Source organism: Vitis vinifera, chromosome 10 (assembly GCF_030704535.1).
Source record: "Vitis vinifera cultivar Pinot Noir 40024 chromosome 10, ASM3070453v1".
Taxonomy (NCBI): Eukaryota; Viridiplantae; Streptophyta; class Magnoliopsida; order Vitales; family Vitaceae; genus Vitis; species Vitis vinifera.
Genome location: NC_081814.1, coordinates 26,728,130 through 26,745,718, shown reverse-complemented (window position 1 = coordinate 26,745,718; position 17,589 = coordinate 26,728,130). Strand labels below are relative to the sequence as shown.

Here is a 17,589-nt window from a genome sequence, read left to right as displayed (position 1 = left end):
GATACCCCACCCACCATTCACAAAGCAATCAAACTAGAAAAAGGGCAAATAGTGCATCACTTCCAATAGTAGAAGACATGCCTAATTCTTGACACAACCATTAATTTATTCATAGAAAATGATCTGCACTCAAACACAACCATACAATTCATAGTTTAATAAAATTAAAAGCATTTATTCACGGTAGATTCATAAATCAGATGGAAGAGGAAGATGGTCTTCTAAATGTGTTGTATGCATCAATGATTTACTTGACAAGCCCTAAGTTGATGATGCCCCAAGAAGTGTTTGGCCATGACCTCTCCTTAGCCTTCATCAGCAAAACCCTGTTCCAAGCAATCCATCCTTCCCAAGTCATCCTCTTGTCCCATGGACTCCCCCACTCCAGCATGAGCTTCAGCCCCTTCTCAGCCTCTCTCTCGGCCTCCTCAAACCTCCCATTTGTCAAGTAAATCTGAGCCAACACCACATGTGGCTCCCCCACAAATGGGTTCTTCTCGACACACCTCCCCAACAACTCCTCAGCCCAATCCAACCCTCTCTTTGACCCTTCACAAACAGCTTCCCAATACAGATCTGTTGCTTCTATTTGCTCCTCTGCGCCCAAAACCCTCGTGCAGTTCTCCAAAACCGGTGGTATCACAAGCTCTAACTCCTCATCTCGGCCTTCCACCACTTGATCCCCACCAATTCTTTTCCTCTCTTCGATGAAAATCTCCTCCTCCCTCACTAGCAATGAGTAAACCGCACCCATTCTTGATATTGAATTCAACCACAGCCCAGGCTTGCCATCCCCAGGCCACAAAGCTCCATAGCTGTTGCCAGAAAACTCAAGGCGTCCTGAAACCCGTAATGCTTGTCACTGGAATCAGCCATTGTCATCATCACGAAAATGGCCACAACCCTTCTCGACACCAACACATCTTCACCAGTCTTGATGTGCTTCACCGTAACCCCATCAGGAGGAACAAGGGAATTCACCTTCTTCCTCCAAGCCTCATCTCCATTAACCACACCGCCCTCCTTGGCATTCCTCACCGAAACCTCCGAAGCCTTGAGGTGCTCCACCAGCTCATCGTCACTGCACCGGAAGATGAGATCATCGTGGACGAGGGGCTGCCGCGGGACGACACAAAACAAATGTATGAGCTTCTCGGCCGCATCGCCCACGTGGGCGCGGACGGTGTCGCGGCCGGTGGAGGGGTCGAAGATGGCGAGGTTGACATAGGAATTGGAGTATGCAGAGTGGAAGAGGCCGCAGAGACATACCGATTCTTGGGCCTTCCAGAGCTTGAGAATCTTGTACATGTCGACTAGATGTTCAAGGAAACTTCCATGCTTGTGCCAGCACTCGCCTGCGCCCACCGATCGGAGAACAGAGATGATAGAAGGCAGCTTTGGGTGGACGGCTTCAAGCTCGCCCCGAAGGAAGGGACGAGCGGAGGCCAAGAGGGTTTGGAGATGAAGGTCCGGAGAGGGAGATGAAGATAGAGAGGAAGGCATAGTGTCCGTTTGGGAGTGAGGGGGAGAAGGGAACGATGGAGGAGAAGGAGAAGAGAGAAAGAAAGAAAAAGAGAAGAGCGGAAGGTGATGGTCGTTATAGGAGAGACGCAACTGATCCCAAAGGAGATATGGTCCTTGTCTGAATAGGCCACGTTGATTACAACGCAAAATATTTTTTTACATGGATGGATACACTGATATAGAGAATAGGGATTGCTTTTTTATATATTTCAAATGCTCAGAGAGCATGTGCCACCACGTTCTCCATGACGTAAAAACAGCACCCACCAGCTATTAAATTGAGTTTATTGTTCTTCCACTTGCCCATATGACATTGCGGTAGTACATTATAATATCTTTTATATATTATATTATTAATTAATTGAAATAAAATTACTATAAATATGTTAATTTTAATTATCTTATTACATATTTTTTATACTAATTAAACACAAGAAAATATAAATTTATAAATAAAACTATCAATATTTTCATATAAAAAATACTTATTTAAATATCATCATTTTTTTTATTCTTTAATATATTCAAATCAAATATATTATCGTTTTTAATAGTGATGTGTTTTTAAATTTGTATATATAGTAAACTTTTCGATAAAATAGTTTCAATATATGTATTGTTGTTTCTTCTATCATTTTATGGAGTTTTCTCAATATTTATGGGTTTTGATAAATTTGTATCTCATCGATATATTGTATCAAATTATTAGATTTCATTTCAACCATCGAGTTAGTAAAAGAAAAAGTGGAAAATATTTACATATTTTTCATGTGTATCTTTTGGTTTGGCAAGAAAGTAGAGAGTTATGCCTTATGATGGTTACGAGTATGATATGTACAAAAATTATAAACCTTAATTTGGTAAAAAAAAAAAATTGTGCTTATGACATTGGTGAAGAAAATGATCATAAAAAAGAGATTAGTGAATAAAAAATAAAAGCATCAATCTATTGATTTTAAGAGAAAAATATCAATAATAGTGTTCTTCTTTTGTTTGCAACTTGGAATTTTTCTAAAGTACTTGGAGCCTTCATGTTTTCTTTGTTTCCTTCAAAATCATGTTCTTACTAGTAGTTAAGAATGTTAAAATAGGTCAAAAACCTAATGGTAATTTTTTTCCCTTTCTTGGATTTTTTTTAAAAATTAATCGGTGACATTTTTTTTATTAATGGTGCTGGAAACCAATAGTAAAATAACTTATGTTGCATAAATAAATATACTAATTAAAAATTGTATTTAAAAATAGGTCGAGCATACCACCTCTAGAAGTAATTAAGTTAATTCCACCTTTACCAATAAAATTATTTTGAATTTTGTCTTTTCAATGAGTTAGAAGAAAAATAAATAAAAATTAAACGAACCCTTATTCAATAAAAGCAAAAAGTTGATTTTAATTATCTTATCATATATTTTGTATACTAATTAAGTAGAAGAAAAATATAAATTTATAAATAAAATTATTAATATTTTTATATAAAAAATATTTGTCTAAGTATCATTTTTTTTCCTCCAATATATTCAAACTAAATATTGATGGGAAGACCTCAGATATTTTAGTTTCCCAAACCCGAATTAGGTCAGGAGCATGCATAATTATCCTAGGCTTTTTTTAAATCCTATGCTCAGCGAACAAAAAAGAATTTTTAAACTTTAAAGGGATTCGAAAAGTATTAATGAAAACCATACCTCAGATTTAGGTGTTCCCGAATCAAATTCACATGTTGAAGATGAAGAATGAAATCGCAGAAGTCTCGTAAACCTGAAGTTTTTCGCTCGATGACTCGAATCTTGATCTTGACACACTTTTGGTGAGGATGGAAAAGAGAGTGGAGGCAATGGCTCTCTCTCTCTCTGGAAATGGAAGACAACTCTCTAGAAAAGGTTATGAGAACCCTAACCCCTAAGGCGATATTTATAGGGCTTCTTATTGGGCTTAGGTGACTTGAGCCCACTAAGGGTTTGAGTCACTTAATCTAACCCAAAACGGTTCCTAATTAATTAATAACTTAACAAGACCTACTAATTAATCAATTAGCATAATCTAGAGACCTTGTTCACTTAATCTTGTGCAACCTTGTATAATTATCAAAACGCCCTTATGCACAAAAGTGAACGTAGAGTCAATTCAACTTTCATAACCTATGCCAACAAGGTATATGAGCTCAGAGCGGGGACCATTGGGACTCATAGTAATATCGACTTCCTCAAAATCCAATTTTGAAGTTGATTCAACATCCCACCACATAGAATCAATTGAACTCTAGTATTCTATGTAAATAACAACGAGATGCCAAGTGCTCGGGTTTGTGACATGCTATCCATTGTGTTCAGTCTCCCCATGAACTAGTATTCGTAGTTTAACAAGGTGAAAACTATCGCCCTTTCAAGACTACCTCTACCATCCTTGAATTACAAATCCTTCGATTGTGTGTTCAATTAACATATTTTAGTTTTCAAAGAGCTTATGTCAAGTTTCACTTAAGAAACTACTATTACCATAGTTTCCATGAACACATCTCCTTAGGATCACCCATTGGGTCACACTGTCTCAATCCCAAGAGATATCATAGTGCCTTTATTGAGAATATATATTGCTACCAACTTCCATTAATAGTGACCTAATCCATAAGGAATACATGATCAGTTTACGATCTTATCCGTAGGTCAAAGTCACTACTAACTTCAGTACAATCTCAATATTCTCTCAAGGTTGAGAGACAACACAATGAAGCAACTTGGTGATGTCATGACTACTTGATAGCCTGAAGTCATAACTCACCATAGGTCTTATCCAATGTGCGACCATACACACCAGTGCACTTACCATAAGAGACTCACCCCAATAGCCAAGACCAGTCCTCCCTCTAATTAGGAGGTGATGCACTACATCTTCTAATGGGTTACCTAGACCCATGAACCGATTATGAACAAGTCATCTATTTACAAAGAACCCATGACTTAGATCTTTCATGTTACTCCTAATGCACCCAAGTCATGTACAATGCAAAAGATGCAAACTAGAATGCTTACAAGATATAAGACGTGGAAATATGATAGATAAAAGTGAACTAGAACTTTATTAAATAAATAATAAAAACCAAAAGTTTATTACATAATGTCATGCTTTTAAGGGTTCTATCCTAACATATGTATCATCATTTTTAATAGTAATGAGTTTTAAAATTTGTATATATAATAAAATTTTTCAATAAAACAACTTTAATATATGTATTATTGTTTCTTCTATCATTAATGACAAGTAGGTTATGCTTACTATATTGTGCTAAGCCTGGTTTAGTTCCTAGACACTTAATCCTACTCCACATAAAGATAAAGGGCATAATTTTTTATTTATTTTAGGTTTTAACAAAAAACTAAAACTAAAATCAAAGTCATAATTTTTAAACAGTTATATTAGTAGTGTAAAAGTTTTATCAAACATGAAAAACTTCTTGTAGAAGTTAAAATAAAGCTTTTACAAAAAGTAATATTTTGCTAACTTTAATATTAATATTTTTTGTAAGTCATAAGCTCTTTAAATAAAATTAGTCAAATAGACATAAAAGTTCTTATTAAGCTTGAAATAAAGCTTTTTACTTCTTAAAAGTCAATCCAAGTAAGGCATGAAGTGTCAAGTTTTGTGGTATTAATGATCGTTAATTAGACAAACAAACATATAAGTTCTTATTGAGTCTAAAAAACAACTTTTAATGTCTCAAAAATGAAAAAAAAAAAAAAAAAGACCAAAGTGATAGATGTTGTGGTATGAAAGATTTTTGATGTTGAGTGTAGGAAATACCCCAATGCTATGATAATATGCTTAAAAAACTCCCTCTCTTATGCATTATTGTAATTCACCTTTATTTATGTTCTTACTTTCATTCATATTCCAAATATGAAATGAACTCTTAGAGACAAACTATTTCATCTCTAAAATTATTTACCTTGTTACAAAAAATAAAATTATAACCAAATATATTTTTCAAAGAAAATTTTTGTGACGCAAATTCGTAACTTTCGTCATGAAATGAATTAAAAAATCATGGTTAATTATTTGGAGATGTAAGAATTCATTAGAAGATGAAATTATTTTGTCTTTAAAGGATTCTTTATGCATTGGGAGGTGATTTTTTTTTTTTTTGTCTCCAAATGTTGGCACATAGTTTAGGCAACATTACCATCCCTAGTTGAAAAGGAAAATGGTACAATATTGTTATAGATCATCCATTTTGTTATCTTAGCACATGTGATACTAGGTGCTTTCCTTTGCTTCTCTCTTAACTCGTAGTCGTCCCTTGGTGACTCATTGACACTCATATGACCTATTTTTTCTGGCCCATCTTTAGGAATCCTTCATTGAAGGGCTCATTTGGACCCTCATTGTCATGACCTTGGCTGCCTTTCAAGCTTACGTTAAGTTTCACTTAGTTGTGTTTCCACTTAACTCACTTAGGTGGACCTTAGGTTAGATTTCAAGCTTAGCTTACTCAAACATTTTCCACTTAGATTACTTAGACACTTTCCACTAAGGGCACTTGGTTACATTTTCTAGGATGGGATTACTTAGACACTTCACTAGGCTCAATTCACTTAGGTTTGATTTCTCATTTTGATTGCTTGGTTTTTGGGTTTGAGTGAGTATATGGCTTGATTTTGATTGCTTGAGGTGAGTTTTCAATATTTAATTATGTGAGTTCGATGTTTCGATTTTTTATATTTGATTATCGCATCATTTTAACATTTAGTTTTTTCTATTGCATGTGTGTAATAATTATATCTATTTTGTTTTATTTATTTATTTATTGACTTAATAAAAAAATGTTTGAATTGTTGTGATTTATTTATTTACTCATTTAATAATTATATTTGTTTTGTTTAATTATTTATTTATTTGCTTATTTATTAGAAAATTGCTTGAATTATTTTGACTTTAAATATGCATGTGATTACCTTACTAACTTGTGAATTACATAATCTTTTATTTTATTTTATTTCATTTTTCTTCAATCTCATATGATTTTTTTTACTTAATTTTTTCTTTTTTATTTATTTTGTTCTGTGTGAAGAAAAGCCAAGATCCTTAGATGTTTTAGGAAGGGAATGCTTATAGAAAGGAAAGTGGGTCATAACTTCCATAGAGAGGCAACCATACAATGCACATGCTATAAAAGAGCACTAACACGCAGACAATGACGAATTTTGAGGATTTATGGGCCATACATGTCCCGTTCTTTCTTGCATTTGGATTTACCATTGAGGTTCCCCACCCACCATTCACAAAGCAACCAAACTAGGAAAAGGGCAAATAGTGCATCACTTCCAAGATTAATTTCAGTAGAAGACATGCCTAGTTCTTGACACAACCATTAATTTATTCATAGAAAATGATCTGCACTCAAACACAACCATTATCTTTTGATTGCTTCACAATTCATAGTTTAATAAAATTAAAAGCATTTATTCACAGTAGATTCATAAATCAGATGGAAGAGGAAGATGGTCTTCTAAATGTGTTGTATGCATCAATGATTTACTTGACAAGCCCTAAGTTGAGGATCCCCCAAGAAGTGTTTGGCCATGACCTCTCCTTAGCCTTCATCAGCAAAACCCTGTTCCAGGCGATCCATCCTTCCCAAGTCATCCTCTTGTCCCATGGATTCCCCCACTCCAGCATGAGCTTCAGCCCCTTCTCAGCCTCTCTCTCGGCCTCCTCAAACCTCCCATTTGTCAAGTAAATCTGAGCCAACACCACATGTGGCTCCCCCACAAATGGGTTCTTCTCGACACACCTCCCCAACAACTTCTCAGCCCAATCCAACCCTCTCTTTGACCCTTCACAAACAGCTTCCCAATACAGATCTGTTGCTTCTATTTGCTCCTCTGCGCCCAAAACCCTCGTGCAGTTCTCCAAAACCGGTGGTATCACAAGCTCTAACTCCTCATCTCGGCCTTTCACCACTTGATCCCCACCAACTCTTTTCCTCTCTTCGATGAAAATCTCCTCCTCCCTCACTAGCAATGAGTAAACCGCACCCATTCTTGATATTGAATTCAACCACAGCCCAGGCTTGCCATCCCCAGGCCACAAAGCTCCATAGCTGTTGCCAGAAAACTCAAGGCGGCCATTAGAATTGTCAAACAAGGCGTCCTGAAACCCGTAATGCTGGTCACTGAAATCAGCCATTGTCATCATCACGAAAATGGCCACAACCCTTCTCGATACCAACACATCTTCACCAGTCTTGATGTGCTTCACCGTAACCCCACCAGGAGGAACAAGGGAATTCACCTTCTTCCTCCAAGCCTCATCTCCATTAAACACACCGCCCTCCTTGGCATTCCTCACCGAAACCTCCGAAGCCTTGAGGTGCTCCACCAGCTCATCGTCACTATACCGGAAGAGGAGATCATCGTGGATGAGGGGCTGCCGCGGGACGACACAAAACAAATATATGAGCTCCTCGGCCGCATCGCCCACGTGGGCGCGGACGGTGTCGCGGCCGGTGGAGGGTTCGAAGATGGCGAGGTTGACATAGGAATTGGAGTATGCAGAGTGGAAGAGGCCGCAGAGACATACCGATTCTTGGGCCTTCCACAGCTTGAGAATCTTGTACATGTCGACTAGATGTTCAAGGAAACTTCCATGCTTGTGCCAGCACTCGCCTGCGCCCACTGATCGGAGAACAGAGATGAGAGAAGGCAGCTTTGGGTGGACGGCTTCAAGCTCGCCCCGGAGGAAGGGACGAGCGGAGGCCAAGAGGGTTTGGAGATGAAGGTCCGGAGAGGGAGATGAAGATAGAGAGGAAGGCATAGTGTCCGTTTGGGTGTGAGGAAGAGAAGGGGAAGAGAGAAAGAAAGAAAAAGAGAAGATCGGAAGGAGATGGTGGGTATCGCCCAAAGGGAGAGACGTAACCGATCCCAATTCGTCTGTTGTAGTGTGGAACGGTAAACACGGAAGGAGATAAGAGTCCTTATCTGAATAGGCCACGTTGATTCCAACGCAGAAGATGGAAGATGGAAGATGGATATAGAGAAGGGTTATGCCACGTTACCAAAATCATACCATACCTACCTTTTTAAGCTAATTGGATAATCACACCATACCAATCTTTTTAGTCTAATAGATTAAGACATGACATGCAAGATAAATACAAAATAAAAGAAAACAAATTCTTTTTGGTTACCCTCCATGGGAACTAATCCCATACAGCTCATATTGTTAACTTCTACTACAATGACCAATTATTTCCTTTTGGAATTTTTTTTTATGAAGCAGAAAAATAAAGAAAATTTTGGAAAACAAAATTGCAATTTATTTATTTTTGTAATATAAAGTGATAAAGATGAAAATTAAATTTAAAATAAACTAATTTTTAAAAAAAAAAATAATTTGGTGATATAATTTATAAATTAGGGTAAAGTAAATTTAATTTATTTTAACTTCAAATTATTTATTGAAAAAATTGGATGAATATTTGAAGTGTGAAAAATAATATAATTGGTTTATGAAGTGAAAAAAAAGGGAAAAAAACAGAAATAAATTTTTAAAAAATATATTAATTTAAAATTAAATTAATTGTGTACTAATTATTAATGGAGAAATATATAAATAAATTATTTCTTAATGTTTAAATTGAATTACACAAAAAATTGGTTGAAATATTGAAAATAGGAAAAAGGTAAATTAGTAATAATATGGAAATTCATACTCCTCGTTGATTTTTTAGTAAATTTCGATTTTGAAGGGATCATTTAACACCCTCCAAATGTAATAAACTTATCTAAACAATATTCAAGTCATATCAAGTCACAAATTTTTTTTTAAAAATCAAATAAACATAGAATAGGGAGGACACAAAGAATGTGAGCCTTGCTAATTTTTTTCTTTTTTTGTATTTTTATTTTTTCGGAAATCAATTGAACACCGCCAAAGTATAACGAACCTATTTAAACAATATCAATGCCATATGAAGTTCCATTTTTTAAATAAAAAAAATTCAAATCAGTGGATAATGGGAATGTATGAAGAATGTGAGGATTCCTCACATTCTTTGTACCCTAGCTAGTATTTTTGTATTTCAAGATTTTGATTTTTTTTTGGCATAATTTGAACACACATTAAGTGTAATGAACTTATTTAAACAATATTCAAGTCATACGAAGTCCCAAAATTATTTTTAAAATTCAAAGAAGTGAAAAATGGGGAGGGTACGTAGAATGTGAAGATTCCTCATATTCTTCGTACCCTTTCTAATTTTTAAGTATTTTTCTAGTTTGATTTTTTCAAACATCATTTGAAAATCCACTAAGCGTAATGAACTTATTTAAACAAAATCTAAGCCATATGAAGTTCCAATTTTTTTTTAAAATTCAAATAAGTGGATAATGAACCAAGCTAATTTTTTGTACTCTTGCTAATTTTTTAGTATTTTTGGATTTTGCTTTTTTTGGACATCGTTTGAACACCTACTAAGTCTAATGAACCTATTTAAACAATATCCAAGCCATAAAAAAATACCTAAATTATTTTAAAATTCAAAGAAGTGGAGAATAAAGAGAGTATGAAGAATGTGAACATTCCTCACATTCTTCATAACCTTTCTAATTTTTCGAGTTTGATTTTTTCGGACATCATTTGAACACCCACTAAGTGTAATGAACTTATTTAAACAATATCTAAGCCTTATGAAGTCCCTAAACATTTTTAAAACATCAAAGAAGTGAAGAATGGGGAGGGTACAAAGAATATGAGGAATCCGCACATTCTTCGTACCATTTCTAATTTGCATCATTTGAACACCCACTAAGTGTAATGAACATATTTAAACAATATCCAAGTCATACAAAGTCCTAAAATTATTTTGAAAATTCAAAGAAGTGGAGAATGAGGGTACGAAGAATGTGAGGAATCCTCACATTCTTCGTACCCTTTCTAATTTGCATCATTTGAACACCCACTAAGTGTAATGAACCTATTTAAATAATATCAAAGGCATATGAAATCACAAAAAAAAAAAAAATTTAAAACATCAAAGAAGTGGAAAATGGGGAGGGTACGAAGAATGTGAGGATTTCTAATTTTTTACTATTTTTGGAGTTTTATTTTTTCGTGTATCATTTGAATACCCACTAAGTGTAATGAACTTATTTAAACAATATTCAAGTCATACGAATTCTCAAAATTATTTTAAAAATTCAAAGAAGTGTAGAATGGGGAGGATACAAAGAATGTGAGGAATCCTCACATTCTTCATACCCTTTCTAATTTTTAAGTATTTTGGAGTTTGATTTTTCCAAGCATCATTTGAACACCCACTAAGTATACCTATTTAAACAATACCTAAGCCATATGAAGTCCCAAAAAATTTTTAAAACATCAAAGAAGTGAACAATGGGGAGGATATGAAGAATGTGAGGATTTCTCACATTCTTCGTACCTTTTCTAATTTTTAAGTATTTTTGGAATTTGATTTTTTTTTTCAGGCATCATTTGAACACCCACTAAGTATAATGAACTTATTTAAACAATATCTAAGCCATATGAAGTCCCTAAACATTTTTAAAGCATCAAAGAAGTGGAGAATGGGGAGCGTACGAAGAATGTGAGGATTCTTCACATTCTTCATACATTTTCTAATTTTTAAGTATATTTGGAGTTTGGTTTATTCGGACATCATTTGAACACCTACTAAGTGTAATGAACCTATTTAAATAATATCAAAGGCATATGAAGTCTCAGAAATTTTTTAAAACATCAAAGAAGTGGAGAAGGAGGAATGGATTTTTAAAACACCTACTCTTTCTAATTTTTTAGTATTTTTGGAGTTTTATTTTTTAGGGCATCAATTGAACACCTACTAAGTGTAATGAATCTATTTCAACAATATCCAAGCCATGCGAAGTCCCAAAATTATTTTAAAAATTCAAAGAAGTAGAGAATGGGAAGGGTACGAAGAATGAGAGGAATGGATAAAATTCTATGGTATCAGAGCCACGGGAAGGGAAGTCGGGTTTGTTTTGGGTGTTTTAAGCTATCCTAGGATAAGTAGTAGTGTGCCGAGGAGTGCGATCCCTATCTGGTTGAGCCCATTGTTAGCCGTGGATAGGCGTTTGTTAGGGCTATAAGGGGCTAGGGAGATGTCTCATTAAGTCTGTCAATATGCTATTAGGCTCTAGATTAAAACCCTAAAATGAGTTTGATTATCAGAACCATGTCTAGGAAATCCATTAATTCTCAAGATACTGTTGTAAACAGTGAAGGGATCAATTATCCTAAGATCCAAAATGATTTAGATGATTGGAAGTTACCCAAGGTATCTAATCAAGAAATTTATAAGAAATGAACCTTTAAGTTCTTCACAGACTACACATTAGAACCTCTGAAATGTCAGTAAGTTTAGAACAAGACGATCAAGTCATAAGACTCTTGGATAGTAAGTCAGTTGAAAAACATAAGAAAGACCACTACAACTTCATACACTTTGGTATGATTTAAGTTGCAGCTAAGCCTTTGACAAGATTAGGTTTAAACACCTCTATTGTCATGTGTCTAAGAGATAATAGACATCTCGATTATCGAGATTCTATTATAGGTGCAGTCCAAGCTGGACTGAATGATGGCCCTGTCTATTTCCAGTGTTTCCCTAACTTCACAGTTAGACTAAGAGATGTCGATATCTTAGATTCGATTGTCCTTCATGTTAAGACCCATGGCTTTAAGTTCAAGAAAGGAAACAATCATGTTTCCATCATAACCAGGTTTGCCTATAAGAGCATGACCACAAGTGTTGGATTTGGAGCATTGTGCACCAATCCCAAGGGTAAGAGCACTCTCTTCCACTCAGATGTGATAAACAAGTCTAATTTCATAGTCCCCATGAAAATCAAGTGGAATGAGGTTGAGTTTCCTGAAAATTGGCATTTTACTAATGTCGTTCCAGCTATAGAACAGAGATTTGAAAGCATTGAACAGATTGTTCAATATCTTGATGGAGGAGGAGATCTGATTTTCTCTAACTCTTTCCGTCATTCTAGTAGCCCTAGAATTTTAAATTTTGAGCCCTCTAGAGCTTCAAGCTCTTCTATCCCAGTTAGAACCACTAAGGAAGAAGAAGGTTCCGGTTCAACAAATCCTAAGAATATTAAGTTAACAGGTGTTAAAAGTCACACCAACATGGCCAGACCCTTTTACACTGAGGATCAAGAGTCTACTCAAGGATCAAATCAGGATGAATCTCCTATTATGTCTCCTACGTATTCCTAGATGATTAACACAATAAGCTTTGATGATAAGGATTTTGAGATCAACAAAGATCTTTTAAGAAAGGACTTTTATTCTGAAGCCAATAAGGAAATAAAAGATTGGTTCTTTAGCACTGTCCCTAAAGACATTAGAACCCTCTACTAAGAAGAATTCTATGCTTACTTAAGACAAGAAAAGAAAAACATTAAGTTTTGGATCTGGTTTAAACTCTTCAAACAAGAGGAATATCCAGACTATCCTTGTAAGTGTATTAACAACACCAAGATATGGTTTACTAGTGACATCACTAATAAGAAAGAAATTAAACCATATGAATTCTCTAAGGAATTCTAGGAAAATCCCTAAATCAATCAAGATTTTATTGATAGGATTAACCAAAAGATTAAGGATAACCCTGTGGTCCCTTTGACAACTCAGCCTTCTCATATGAGAATCAATATGGTTAAGGGTGATATTAGTTCAGAAGAAGAAGTTGATGAACTAATTAAGATGTTTGAGGAACCTCTAATCAAAATGTTTCAAAAAATATCAACAATCTGGAAGCCTTTAAGACTAAGAATTACTACCCTAGACCTACCTTTCCTAATATGCAATTTGAGGAAAGAAATCAGTATACTCAAGCTTCATACACTAATGGTACTATCTATGAATGGAACATAGATGGTATGACCGAGTATAACATACTCACTAAGCTTCAAGAAATGACCATGGTTAGTACAACCTATAAGTTAAACAATAGACTACCCGACCATGCTGTTGCTCAGACAATTGTAGTTGGGTTTATAGGACAACTTAAGGGTTGGTGGGATAACTATCTCACTTTTGATGACAGAAATAGTATCCTAAAAGCCTATAGGATTAATGAAAATAATGAAGTTGTTAAGGACGAAGATGGTCAAGATATAGAGGATGTAGTGGCTACTCTAATCTATTCAATATCCAAGCACTTCATTGGAGATCCTACAAAAATTAAGGATAAGATTGCAGATCTCTTAACCAACCTTAAGTGTCCCAAGCTTCATGACTTTAGATGGTATAAGGAAGTCTTCCCAACCAAAGTCATGCTAAGATCAGACTGTAACCAATCTTTTCAGAAAGAAAAATTCATCTTAGGTCTACCTAGACTTTTCTCTGAAAGAATTAGGATTAATATAAGGGAACATTATAATGGTCAAATCCCTTATGATAAGCTAACCTATGGTGAGATTATAAGCATTGCCACAGCTAAAGGGATCAAGTTGTGTAATGACTTCAAGCTTAAGCAACAAATGAAGAATGAACAAAGGATCTACAAGAATGAATTTGGGTTATTTTGTAGCCAATTTGGTTTCAGCTAAAAAGAAACTAAGCCTCCCTCTAAGCAACAAACAATTAGGAAGCCTAGCAAAAATAAATTTTACCATAGCAAGAGAGATACTTATGGAAATTATAGGATGAATGAAACCAAGCATTCAAGACACGTCCAAAAAAGGATAAACAAAGAAGCCCATAAAAAGGTAGAAGCCCCTTTAGATTCCAAGCCAATTATTTGCTTTAAGTATAGCAAGGTTGGCCACTATAAAAAAGATTGTAAGGTTAGACAAAAGATTAATAATCTTAATGTCTCAGAAGATTTAAAAAATATGCTCTGCGAAGTCTTGTTAAAAACCTCATAATCTGAGTCAAAGATTGATTCAAATAATGAAGATGATATTAATCAACTAGACAGTAGTGGTGAAGTCTCTAGCCAAACTTCTAGTAACCAAGAAGAATGTGTTAAGGGTAATTGTAATTGTCGTCCCAAAACCATAAATGTCATAAGCAAAGACCAAGAACTTGTCCTAGATATTTTAAGGAAAATTGAAGATGAAAAGACTAAGCAAGATCTTTATGAAGTGTTTAAAAAGTTTGTTATTAAGCCAGAAGTTAAGAAGACTATAAATCCTTATAACCTTAATGAAATCTTAAACAGGTTTGATCAGTAGTCTCCCAAAGAAATAAGCATTAAGGAACTCTATGATGAAGTAAGACAGTATAGGAAGAAAATTAAGGATTTAAGACAATTCACAAGTTTAGGGTCAAAACACCCAAAACAAACCCGACTTCCCTTCCCGTGGCTCTAATACCATAGACACCCAAGACAAGGTTATATGCAATGAAAACATGAATTATGCCAAAATTCAAAACAAAGAAGAGAAATCAGAAAATACACAAGATATTTAACAAGAAATTTAAAGAGAAGGAACCACAAACTTTTAATTACATAAATTGAAAATCATCCATAATATGAGGTATAATGAAAACATAAAACATACTTGTATAATTACATAAATTTTATTTTTATTATAAAATTATTGTTAATTAATCATATATATTTTTTTATCTATATTTTTGAAAACGAGAAAATGACCCGACCTAAAAAGGGTCGATATAGAATAGCATGAAAAAAGAGTAATGATATGTTGTTGCCACATTGAGTATGGTCAAAATCAAAATTATGATTGGAAATGGAATTTTATTTTCTTTTTTTGGGTTTTTGAGTAATTGTTGAATTTTACGCGCTACCGAAGGGGGGAATGGAAGAAAATGATAGTGGAAATCCAACTGTGGTGGTGGTTCTTTTTATTCTTCTCAAAAAACATGGAGATGATGATAGGAGGTGTTTGTTTGTATTAGGGTTCTTTTTTTTTTTCTTTAAGGTGTGAGGAATATTGATGATTGATGAATTAGGTTACGTTGATTGCGGTCTATAAATATTTGTAGGCCCACATTCCTCCCATACTTTTTCAGAGTCTTTAAGATGAATTAGATTCTTGGGCCTTCCAGAGCTTGAGAATCTTGTACATGTCGACTAGATGTTCAAGGAAACTTCCATGCTTGTGCCAACACTCGCCTGCGCCCACCGATCGGAGAACAGAGATGATAGAAGGCAGCTTTGGGTGGACGGCTTCAAGCTCGCCCCGAAGGAAGGGACGAGCGGAGGCCAAGAGGGTTTGGAGATGAAGGTCCGGAGAGGGAGATGAAGATAGAGAGGAAGGCATAGTGTCCGTTTGGGAGTGAGGGAGAGAAGGGAACGATGGAGGAGAAGGAGAAGAGAGAAAGAAAGAAAAAGAGAAGAGCGGAAGGTGATGGTCGTTATAGGAGAGACGCAACTGATCCCAAATGAGATATGGTCCTTGTCTGAATAGGCCACGTTGATTACAACGCAAAATATTTTTTTACATGGATGGATACACTGATATAGAGAATAGGGATTGCTTTTTTATATATTTCAAATGCCAGACTTTTTACTCACAGAGCATGTGCCACCACGTTCTCCATGACGTAAAAACAGCATCCACCAACTATTAAATTGAGTTTATTCTCCCTTTATTGGGGGAATTACCCTTAAGGGTAGGCTGGGGGAATAAATGACCAATGAGGGTAGGTAACTTTGATAAGTCTTGTAAAGGGTAAGGTCAAATGATGATAATTCCTCCAAATGACTTATTTTATTTTAATGCCAATACTACCCTTAAGTGAAAAGCAAGGAAAGTGAAAAACAACGGAAAGTGAAAAAGTGTTTATTCTCCCTTTCTTTAACCTATCTGGAAAAGAGTTTATTCTCCCTTTCTTTAACCTATCTGGAGCTGAGTTGTAGAAGAAAAAGGGGAAAGGAAAAAGGTGCGCACTTCAGGTCATTCTCTGCAACCGATACACAAAACTTGTTTTTTTTTTTTCGTGAATCTAGTAAGAAATCCATTAAAGGTGAGTTTTTTTTTTAATAAAAAAAATGTCAGTTTATGGAAAAATAAATAAATAATTTAAAAATCGAATTGAATGAAGGAAAAGTTAATAATTTTAACAATATAGTTGTAAGATATTAGATCTGAAATATTGAATGAGGTTTTCAGAAAGAAATTACATTTTTTTTTAAATGTTATTTAAATTTATTATTTTGAATTTTTTTATATTATTTAGGTCATATTGAAGATGTGTTTTTATTTTTAATTTATTTGCTTGGTGGGTTGTTTGATATGATTATTATTGATTTCCATTGAAAAGGTTTGCACTTTAGTTTTGTTGTTAAGACTTTTTGACATGATTGAAGAAAAAATGTTCTCAGTTGTTTCATGCTTGTTTGGGACCACTTTGTTTGTGTATTTATAAACATATTTGGATTGTCATTGAAAACCGAAATCCCCTTTGTACGAGACCACTTTGTTTTTTATTATGAATTTATTATAATTTTCATTTTTTTATTTTGTATTCGTTGTTCAATTTTCATTGATTGTAATATTGTGAAATAGTTGTTGATGATAATCCAATGATGGATAAAAAAAAATCTATAAAATTAATTTTTTTTATATAAAAATATAGAGGTATAATAAAAATACAGTACAATTACAATACAAATACAATAACATTACGATACATTACGATAAGGTAAAATTTTGAAAATGTCAAATTTCTTATGAAACTGGGCAATTATGGGTTCTTTGGCATATCCCTAACATGTATAATATACAACAAATATTGTTATTTATTATATAAAATATGTCTCTCAATTTATTATAATTTTCATTTGTTTATTTTGTATCCGTTGTTCAATTTTCATTGATTGTAATATTGTGAAATAGTTGTTGATGATAATCCAATGATGGATAAAAAAAAATCTATAAAATTAATTTTTTTTATATAAAAATATAGAGGTATAATAAAAATACAGTACAATTACAATACAAATACAATAACATTACGATAAGGTAAAATTTTGAAAATGTCAAATTTCTTATGAAACTGGGCAATTATGGGTTCTTTGGCATATCCCTAACATGTATAATA

At 34.3% G+C, this 17,589-nt stretch overlaps 1 protein-coding gene and 1 non-coding gene across 2 annotated transcripts; both read right to left on the bottom strand.

Moving 5' to 3' along the window:
• Positions 1-151: 151 nt before the first annotated feature.
• On the bottom strand, positions 152-1,547 carry LOC100247588 (uncharacterized). The gene has a single exon (XR_009466694.1). It is a non-coding gene; the product is annotated as an uncharacterized LOC100247588 (transcript).
• Positions 1,548-6,877: 5,330 nt separating this feature from the next.
• On the bottom strand, positions 6,878-8,599 carry LOC100252690 (uncharacterized). The gene has a single exon (XM_002268424.5). The coding sequence runs from the start codon at positions 8,332-8,334 to the stop codon at positions 7,054-7,056; it is 1,281 nt and encodes a 426-aa protein (XP_002268460.1). The 5' UTR covers positions 8,335-8,599; the 3' UTR covers positions 6,878-7,053.
• Between the last annotated feature and the right edge of the window lie 8,990 nt (positions 8,600-17,589).

Excerpts from the sequence above, each read along its gene's own strand:
- LOC100252690 (XM_002268424.5), bottom strand. The coding sequence starts at position 8,334 with ATGCCTTCCTCTCTATCTTCATCTCCCTCTCCGGACCTTCATCTCCAA.